The 10,746-nt window shown below is 39.8% G+C and overlaps 1 protein-coding gene across 2 annotated transcripts in view; it reads right to left on the bottom strand.

Moving 5' to 3' along the window:
• Positions 1–10,746, bottom strand: part of TEC (tec protein tyrosine kinase) — a 31,376-nt gene that overhangs the window by 12,281 nt on the left and 8,349 nt on the right. Inside the window, exons 2-5 of one of the 2 annotated variants that reach the window (XM_010175400.2) lie at positions 3,384–3,485; positions 2,322–2,403; positions 591–719; positions 253–260 (exon numbers count right to left, since the gene is read on the bottom strand). In XM_010175400.2, the coding sequence (XP_010173702.1) occupies positions 253–260; positions 591–719; positions 2,322–2,403; positions 3,384–3,485 (321 nt within the window). The remainder of the gene's footprint in view (positions 1–252; positions 261–590; positions 720–2,321; positions 2,404–3,383; positions 3,486–10,746) is intronic. The other variant, XM_010175399.1, reaches the window with a different exon arrangement.

The raw sequence follows: 10,746 nt of genomic DNA, 5'->3' as shown, positions 1-10,746 counted from the left end.
AGCAGAATCTGTGATTCGAATGCTGGAAGATGCATGCGCCTACAGAAGTCATGGTTCATCCAAGTTCAGCATACGGATGTTCACAAGCCTCTAAGAAAATTCAGTCATGTGTCTGTAAATATGTTAAGCCTTCCTGTATCATTTTTACACTAGTGTAGTAACACAGAATGCAACACGGTTATTATTCTTTTACATGGGTAATTAGAAGTTATTTATTAAAACTGAAGAGCTGGCAAAGATTTCTAGCTGAACTTTTTTTACTGTCAGGTGTTGTCCTTGGTTCTGAGGTTGGTCATATAAGTTTCAGAAGGGAAAAACAAACTAAGTGAAACATAAGTTCAGCAACCACAATGATTCCTTTCAGTTTTTTCTAAACATTTTTTGGGACAACAGTTCACTGGCTTTTAAATTTTTTACAAAATGCTTGGAAAGGAAACAAACATTTTGATTTACTTTAGACACAGTATCAACGATTCACTCTGCTCTACAAATCTGCCTGATATCTAGGGCATTCAGGTGTGATGACAGGATCATATAAAAAAGCAGAAAAATAGACCGAAACAACTTTATATGAAAACATATGTACTTACTGTTTTCAAAAAGATTATATTTTTCACAGCCAGGTGCTAATTTTTCTGTCTGTCTGCAGCACTGATAAATTCCCTCTGTCCAGAATTTAGGATGATATTTTACCATTATATTGCTGTTGTTCTTTATTTCTACAAGAAGAAAAAGAGCATATACTGAAAGATTAAAAAAAAAAATCTGCAAGAGGCCCATTTTTAATAAATATTACAGTATCTTTGACATGAGGCATAATCTTCACTTGTCCTTACTTTAGCATTGCTTCTCTTAAGGACCTCCTTGCAAGTTTACATGGAGGTGATACAGTGATAGTAGAGCACATTTTTAGGATAATACATGACTTTATTCCAGAAGACAGTGCTATATTCTGTGCCTGGACAGGTCACCCCAGCAGGGGTGGGCATTTGCTGCACCCACAAAAGGGGAACCAGGCACCCACCTGAACGGTGCGAAGCAGCGCAGTCAGGCAGCTGTGAAGGCCCTGGGGGCTCTGCCTGCCCCGCTACTTTTTATGACTGCTGCAAGTGACTCAATTTCCTCTACAGATAGTGTTCTGGAGGGAAAGATCACTGATTTATTGCTATTCTATGGCACAATGCCTGTGTTTGGTCAGAAAAGCTTCTTATCCCCATCCTACGGGCTTGCTGAGTTTCAGAGGCTATTCCTCCCCCTGTGGTCCCCAACCCAGGAATTATTTCTTTTTGCAGAGCACCTGAAATTAATATGAGCATTTTATGATGGCAGAAAGCATTAAAAGGCTCTTGAAAAAAAAAAAAAGGTCTTCACTCACTATGATACCATTAACCAGATCACATCTCAGTGGAGATGCCTCCTGTCATTTCAAATCAGTGTAAGACCATCACCAGACATGCAATACTGTCTAGCTACATTCAGACAAAACTTCTGAGTGATGCTATTAACGAGTTTGGATAAGCTTTTTAATGATTTACATGTCATGCAAAAGCATAGTGTCAAATTCTGATCACAGCTAGACTTCAAAAATTGAATTATATCACTCTGGGTGCTTGATACTCCCAGTACCTGTTATAACATGCTGCGTTTGCAAACAATGAGCTGTCCCCCCCCCCAGAAAAAAATCAGTGGATACATGCAACAGGAGCTTTACCATTTTATTTTTCTAGCTTGTTGTGGGTTGACATGGGGCCAGCTGCTGAACACCCACACAGCCACTCACCCACTCCCCCCACCCAGCGAGACAGGGAGACAATAGGAAGAGCAAGAGGGGAAAGCTTGCATCTTGAGATAAAGACAGTTTAATAAACAAAAGAAATAAAAAGCCCAAAAGCAATGTAAAGGCAATCATTCACCATCTCCTACAGAGCAGAGCAACGTCCAGCCAGTCTCTAACTAATGGCCAACATAGAAGCCAGAAAACCCCAACCCCCATCTTCCTCTACCCCAGTTCTTATTGCTGAGCACGAAATTAAATGCCCTGGAAGATCCCTTTGGTCAGTTCAGGTCCACTGTCCTGGCTGTGTCACCTCCCAGCCTCTTGCCTACCCCCAGCCTACTCACTGCAGGGGCAGAGCAAGAAAAAGGCAAAGCCTCCACGCTGTGCAAGCACTGCTCAGCAGCAACTAAAACACTGGTGTGATTTCCACATTGCTTTGGCCACAAATCCAAAACACAGTACCAACTTAACTTCGTCCCAGCCAGCCAGCTCAAATAAAGGTATCTACATATGTTAGAAGTTAAGTATGAGCTATTTCCATTACCTTCTTTCAGATTCCTCACCCACTGATCCCGGCTTTGTGCATTTGGTGCAAAAATATAAAGTGTATTAGCATCATATACAACCTAGAGGTGAGGGAAAGAAATAATCAAAATACATTCACTTGGTAATATTTATTCATTTATTCATCAGGAAATAGATGAAACAGAACAAGGCAAATGACTGTTACATTTGGCAAATGTGTACTCAGGAACATAATGCAGAAACTGGGAAAAGGTTATCAGGTTTTACTATTCACATATGATGCTTTCAGTAGAATAAAGAAGGACTTTGTAATGGTACATTATCCCGTGAGTATTCCTTGAAAGTGTCTGCTTCACGCTTTGCTGTGTTCATCCTTCACCATGTGTTTTCTAAAAACAGTCCAATTTAATTGCTAAAGCTATTTCCTAATCAGACATCCTTTGTTCCCAGCCATTTCATAACTCCTTGTGATTCTGTGCTGCTCTGGGGTGATTCCTGCCTTCTATTTCTTCACTGCTTGTACTGGTGGAAAGCAAGTATTGCCCCCCCTTCTCTCCATCCATTCCCCCTATTGTAAGCAGGCACAGCATCCAACCTCCCATAACTAAACATTTATTTTTCCCCTCCAAGCACTTTGTTTTCTATGTTTATTTCCACTTAAGATCACAATGGAGGAAAATGTAAAAAGTTTTATCTTAATTTTCTTATTCTTACATAAATTAATGGTAATCAAATTTAATGTAATGTGAAAGAATGAGGATGGTGAAAATGGGCTGCCAGCTAACTCATTTTGGAGGAAGAACAGGACAAGGCACTTTCAAGGCAAAACCCAGGTAGAGAGGGTGGGGAAAAGAAAAAGACCAAGTGTATGAGGCACAAGTCCTAAGGGAGTGGACTGCACAGGGGAGCAGAGCTTGCTGGGGATGGTTTTTAATCATTGACCCTGACCCACCTCCCACACAGCCCCAGAGAGCCAGAGAACAGGCTCAGTATTTGGAAGTGACAGCAATTTGCATCCAAATGGTTCGTTGCGCTTGAAAAGAACGATGTAATTTTTATATTTTATATAAAAGGAACATACCTGAAATGGATATTTATTTTGACAGGGAATAATACCATCACTTTTTACAACTTCTACACATTTAATTCTTGAAATATCCACAGATCCTTTTCTGTACTTTTTCTATAAGAGAAAAGCAAAAACCATTATGTAAAATATAACCAATTTATCTCTTTTTTTCAGTAAAAACTTCTTGCTTTTTTTCCACTTATGATATTGATGTTGTTCTAACTGCAGGAGTCATTTGAAAAATGAGAGACACGGGGTATAAAGATCTACGCTGGTGAAAGTGCACGGAGTACAGTGTAACTGCTTAGTTAAAAGTATCACTTCTTTCTATATGAAGTTTCCCATCGGTTGTAATCATAGGTTTAATCTACTCTTCTTTACAAAAAAATAACTTGAGTACAGACAAAGAAAAGCTTTAACCTTGCTGATTTTAAATTATGATTAAAATCTGTGCAGGAAATAGGTGCCAGTGCATCATCTCATCTGCTCCCCTGCTCTGTTGCTGAAGTGCTCCCACCATTTTGTGGCTACTGCCATGTTTTGCCAAGTTCCAGAGAAACTGGGATGCTGCTCAGGCAAACAAGTTCATGCTGAGGCACGAAGCAGAAGGTGGAGGTGAAACCCATCCCTGGACTAAGGTGGGGTCCATGTTTGAAAGAGCTTCTTTGACCAAGGCTAGCAGAAGCCCTGAAGAAGCAAGGTCAAACACACCTTCTCACACCTGAGAAGGTCTGGCTTGCCTAAATTGCTGATTGAGATTTTAAAGAAGGAAGGAGTGTCCACAAAGCTCAGGCAGTGCTGCCAGAAGTAAAAATGCATGGAAATACAGCATAGTTCCACACTCCAGAGAGGAAGCTCTGTGGAAGAACAGCCGGTAACCACAGGCAGCATGTGCTGGGCTTTTAGTTTATATGTAAAAGCAATAGGTAATAAGAGTAAAGTCCACACATGAGTAGACTTTAAGGTAGCTATTTCTGAGGCAAGTGATCAAAACTTTTTTTTTACCTGAAGTAGAAGAGGTTAAAAATGAAAGCCCAGCACAGAAATTCACAGTACACTCTACTGTATGTCAAAGGGAAACAATGAAACCATACACTTTGAGACCAAAATGATGAATCTATGGAGGCTGTGTAAGCCCACGTCTCTCTTTTGGGGAATCAAGTCTCTAATAGGAGAGGAAGTTTCTACTGGAATCCAGAACAAAAAAAAAAATGGCAGCAGCTCATGGCTGGTCCCAAACTAATACATGTCAAAAACTCTGAATTGCCGAGGACATCCAACACATCCAGTTCAAAGTGCAGCTTATGAAAGATGGACGCTGTTCACACAATGTGGAAATAATTAATAACTACTGCATTATTTGAGATACTCCAATCCTCACTCAGCTGCCCTCTTCTCTCCTGAGGATGGAAATTTCAGCCGAAATAACATAAGTCTGGCACAATCATAAGCAATTGAAAATACAGTTTTATAAACAGAAGCAAAAAGCAACTTCAAATACAGCCACCATGATTCCACCACCCCAGAAACACAATAGTTACTACCTATGGAAAACGTGGAAGTTTTATCAGCATTTAAAAAACATTTAGAACTCTGTCTCTCACTTATATTGTTAGGAACAAAGCAGGCAAAGAAATTGTGCATGAAGAATTCATCTATATTATGGCCAGCATCCGGAAGAATGACAGGAAATAAGTTCAGATAAAGCTGTAACTGCTATTTGACACCAAAAAACAAACAAACAAACAAACAAACCCCAAAATAAACCCCAATTTTGAAATTGGGGGAGCAGGGAGAATAATAATTAGGCATTTTAATGAACCAGCAAAAACAGTCAAATCAAACATCATCATGATCTGTGCTACAAAGCTATATCGTGTTATGCTGAAAAATAATTTGCACCAAATATGCAACCTTGGATTTTTTTATCAAAATCTGTTTCAAGTCTTCTGTTTATTTTATGGTATCCCCTTACTTGAACTTCAACTGCCTAAGTCAAACATACGTTTATGGAAATGACAAAAATTGAGTTACTGAATTCTACAACACTTGGTACAGCAGCAAGTATTGCTTCTCCCTCTCCTTGTCACTGTGTGGCAGATGTGGCAACTTCAGGGCTGCCAGATTAGCCAAGGCAGAACAGGAGGATCCAAACGAGACGTGCTCTTTCATGAAGCACAGAATTCAATGCTCCACGTAACTGTGTTGAAGACACCTCTCCATGTCTTTTTTCCTGCACAATAACATATAAAGAATTAAAAATGCTTGCCACTTCTGTAACATATTTGCCCAACTTTCTGTGTCCAGTGGGGTACTCATTGCTTGGATTCCCTCTGCTGGTTAACTGAGCTTATGGGACAGAGAGAGACGATACGCATTAGGGTTTTTTATCTGGAATGGTGGGCATTCTTTAGAGGAACAGGCTTTATCATTTCTCTGAACCCTCCTTCTCCTCCAAGACTGGGAGATTTTCATGCTAACTCTGGCATTAAGTGCTCACTCAAAAGGAGCATACATCTGCCAGGAAGAAAAGGACAGGAATCCAACAAGATAATCAACTAACATTTTGGAAAAAAATACAGCAAACATCCTGATACAAAGCACATCATTCTAGTAATCATATTTCTTAAGTTGTCCCTTTGTGCACTTTCACGATTTAAGGTGACTCAGTTTGCTTCACCATGAGATGCTAAATTAAATTAAGCCAACTCAAAGTTGGCCCGCCTTGCAACCCAAACCAGCAAATTAAGCCTAACATTAGAGAAGATTTTTCTATCTTTGCACACTTTACAGATTAAAAAAAACCCCTTAACATATGTGAAATGAAATACAAATGTGCTACTTCAGACATGTTTCAGATTGCATCAGAATCAACAGTTATTAATGGCAGCAGCCCTCAAATTGTCAGGTGTGCAGCTGTGTTTTAGCTCAGCATTTCCCATTATTAAACCCAGGGGCACAGGAGCAGGAAGGAATGACTCAAGAAAAATGCTAAAAAGACCACTGTAATTCCTCTCCCCTCCCTACTTCAATGGTTTTTTCTTTATAATGGGACAGCTTGCACATCATTACTGTGTTGAATTTATTCTGCAATACAAATAGCTTGCTCTAGACCCAGGCGTATGGCAGAATCAAGGGAGAGCCCAGGCCCTGAAGTAGTTGGAAAGCAGAGGTGCAGCATGAGCCAGCCATGAGAAATCCACCCACAACCACTTTTCCAGCAACAGATCTATGCTACAGAGCGATAAAATTAGTCCAATGGCTAATTATACAGTGTCAAACCACAGGAGGCAGAGAGGCATTTTTCATGGTCGTTTTTGGAGGTGGAAGATGGCTAATATAGTAGAAAAAGGTTGAATTCACTGAAAAAAATGGTAGTATTTCACCATCACATTCATGCATGCTGTCTGAACTGGGCACAAGTATTCACAGAGGATTTGGAAATATCACAGGCCAGTGAACCCCGGGAACCTATCAAAGCTGGACCACCCCTTTTCTGAATATAGATATATGCCTCTAGGCCTATGGAACAAAGCTTGGTTAGAACAGTAATAAAGGTATAAAAATACTCTATTGCAATAAGGATAACAAATAGATAAAAATATGGGCTTCAAAGTCACACTAAAGAGTTGATTAAAAAAAAAAAATGTATCTACCTGCTGAAAATAACAAAAGGGAAGTGACTGTACAGAAACTACTATACAGAGCTTCTCAAAATGGAAAATGCTATATGTACTTCATACTTGCCCAAGCTTCAAAAACTTGATTTACAGTTTCAAAAACCCTGCTCCTTGCTCACAATGAGGATGGTCAGTCCAGGCAATAACTCTTGTCACCATGCAATACAAATAAATAAGTTATTCCTATTGCTTAATATATAAGACAGTAACATCAAAAAGTTATAAAACTAGAACTCCAATGCAAGATATGGTACAAATATATGATTACACAGTTCCTGTGAAAAAAAAAAAAATCTTAGAATATAGGAAGACAAGAAATATCTAAGTGTTAGGTAAGTACACAATCAAACAGCTCACCTATACATTTGGAATTACTCCTCTGCTAAATATAGTAGCTTGACAAGTTAAGAAGCCCATATTCCCACTATCAGAGAAAATGGTTCTTCAATGTATTTCCCCTTTGCTTATGAAGATATTGTGCTGCTTAACCACAGAAAAGTGTGGTTGGGGAGTTAAACAATACAGACAACAGTCTGTTTGGAAACAGTTCAATGAAAACATGCAGAAATTATCCCAGCTGTCAAGAAATAGCTGCATTCTGTCTCTCCCATACTGTCTCTTTGTCTCTCTGTTGTTCATACTATTTCTCTCTCCCATGCTTTTGTTAAATTATCACACCCATGTAGGAAATACTGAGGTCATCAGCATATGAACCATGGAACTTGTGTTCTCACAAGTACAGAAGGTCTCAGCATTAATGATGTCTCCTTTTATGGAGCTGCTCTGCAACTTTACTAAACCTCAGAAAAGCCTGGCTAACCCAACATCCCTTATAGATAACTACTCTGGTAGAATATGCTCCAAAGCAAATGTAAGGGTGTTTTCACACTTCTTTTTTTTTAAATAGTGTTGCCATTTAGCTATGAGCACTGGATACCCCTGCAGTTCCCTCTCGAGAGGCATTTTCACCCAAGCAATTACTGATTATGCAAATATAATTACTGTAGCCAGGTGTTAGATTGCCACATTTTCCATCTCCTTATTTTCCAGTGTGTCAGATATGTTGAAGAATGCCCTTCCTTCTTTCATTTTTTTTTTAAATTATTCTTCTAAGAAAAACAAATATCAAGTATTTTGGTTCACCTTTCCAAAATGGCTAGAATGAGATAAAAAGCAAGTGGTGATTATTATTCTGATCTAGTCTGACCTGATCCAAGATCTGACACTTGGGAAGAATTTCAAGGGGAACAAAAAATACAAACATAAGTGAGAAAGAGAAAGTCTTAAACCCTGTCCTGCAAAATAGGAAACCGAGAATCCTTTACCATGGTCTGGCTGCTCAGCAGATGTCAACCACCAGCACCGAAGAGACCAAAAAGCACAAAAAAAAAATTCTCCATAGTAGCACTGCTGCAACTTCCTAATCATGGGTACAATACATTATCTGTAATTTACTTCTCTCCTGTAATTGAGAGGCATTCAAACGTAGACAATTGCAGTTATGATACAATCACATAAGGCAGCAATATAAATAAGAGGAAAGGACACAAAATAAATCAGCCAGGCCTCCATCCATATCAGGCCCTAAATCACTTAAAACCTTTCAGCTTTCGAAATAACTAGCACAAAGCTTCAGGTTCTTTCAGACGAATCCTCTCTCCCCAATTTTATGTCCTCATGAGCTCTGACCCTGCCCAGACTAGTTCCAGCATTTCTGCCCTTTTTTCTGTCCCCTCAGGGCCATCGTCCTGTCCACAGCTGAGTGACATCTTTCATGCGGCCACCCCTCTAACACAGCCTTCACGCTGCCTGAACACTAGATTCAAGACAACTTGAGCCAAGAAAGGAGAGCCCAAGTCCACGGGCATCACAGGTGAGTGACCAGAGCCCCAGGACAGGACCAGAGAGGTCAGCTAGCCAAGGCACCATCTGCTTTACCTGCTCTTTCAGGGTTCCGATGATGGAGTCCACAACTACAGAGCTGAGGGGGTTTTCTTTGAAGATTCCTGTCCATCACTAGTCCATCTCTCTGCTTTAAACACTTGCTGCTCCACTAACCCTTCACCACAGTCCAGGCTTTTGGGAACCTCATCCTTTCTGCTGTTCCTGCCCTGAATCTTGCAGGCAGGTCCACACCTTCCTTGAAATTTATTACCCCAAACCAGATGCAGCACTGCAGCTGATGCCTTATCATCAGATTGCAAAGATTGAGAGTCCTGTTTTTTTCATCCTAATTAACATTTGCCTTTTTCACAGAAACAAGGTATCGTTGATGCATATCCAGCTTATTATTCACTATCCTGTCACCCAGGTCCTGCTGAGGACAGCCTGGCACTTAGCTACTTATTTCCATTTCATATTTGAACATTTCATCATTCCTGCCTAAACTTTTACCTTTTGCACTTATCCACACTGAATCACACTCTACAAAAACAAAATAAATAAAAAACCCCAACCAACCAAACCTACCACATGTCTAATACCAATATACTGCTTTGATTTCCGGACTTGTTTTCCAAAATGTTTGCCACTTCTTCAAGTTTTATGTCACTTGAGAACTCAAAAGCTTGTATTTCAGCAACAATATCACTACTGAAAATACTGAAATGCAAGACAGGACACCCCATTCAAGACAGTATTTCAGTCTGAAAACAAGCCACTGATGCCTACTGAACACTGTACCAATTTCCCATGTGTTCTGCCATCAGATTTACAAGAGGTTTATATAGGTCATTTCTAATGCTGACATCTAAAAATGTCTCATACAGCAGTGTAAAAAAACCCTTTCTGGAATGAAAACACAGGATATCTGCTGCTTCTCTGCTACCCATGAGACTTGTTACCTTGTGGCAGAAAGCATAGAGATAACTCTGAGATTATTTTGTTGTTCTTGTCACATCTTTGTTGGCTGATGTGCCATTTTGGTTACGTTCCAGCTACTTGCAACAAGTCTGGTTTTTTCTAGCACCCTCCTGGAACTTACCTTCATAGCTTACAGTTTCTCAGCTTCTCCTCTGCACTCTTAAAACTAGGCCTTCTCTAGCATTTCAGGATCTCATTTGTCTTCCAGATCTTCCTTCTTAGCACCTTTAAGACTCACCCACTCCTGTCTAGTCATAAGGTAAACATTCTCATCCGTGCCTTGTCAGTGCCTCGACAATTACAACCTACAGTCTTCAACTATGTCTAATTTTTTCCATCGCAAACAAAATTTTTCTGGAAAGATAATTACTGCAGATCCTCATTTTACATCAGACTTTTCTTTTGGTAGGTGTTACAGAGAGCAGGGAATATTACTGCAACATAGCCAACTTTTGCAACTTAAGTTTCTTTCGGACTTGCTCTTTCCAAGTGAGCATTCCCATACATCTGTTAAGCTGCCTCCATTCACATAAATAGCTTTATTTCTCCAATTTGAACAGTTTTCACTTGCGCCTGCCCAAAATCTCCCCAGCTATGCCTACTCTTATCTGTCTTCTCTTGGGTTTTCAGCCAATATTTGGGGTCTTCTTCATCAATATGGCAGTTCCTCTTATGAGCAAAAAATTATTTTAAAAATTATTTTCCTGAATCTGTGAGGAGAGGGGAGAACAGGAACAAACAAACCAGGAAGTATGGAGCTTCATGGTTCCCAATGCCAACAGCTACTGCTTTCCAGTACACCTTCTATCCGTACCTATCTCTGTGAGATTTTA

The sequence above is a fragment of the Antrostomus carolinensis genome, unplaced genomic scaffold (assembly GCF_000700745.2).
Source record: "Antrostomus carolinensis isolate BGI_N321 unplaced genomic scaffold, ASM70074v2 scaffold19849, whole genome shotgun sequence".
Classification (NCBI taxonomy): Eukaryota; Metazoa; Chordata; class Aves; order Caprimulgiformes; family Caprimulgidae; genus Antrostomus; species Antrostomus carolinensis.
The sequence above is the reverse complement of the archived record's forward strand: the minus strand, read 5'-3'. Positions and strand labels throughout refer to the sequence as shown.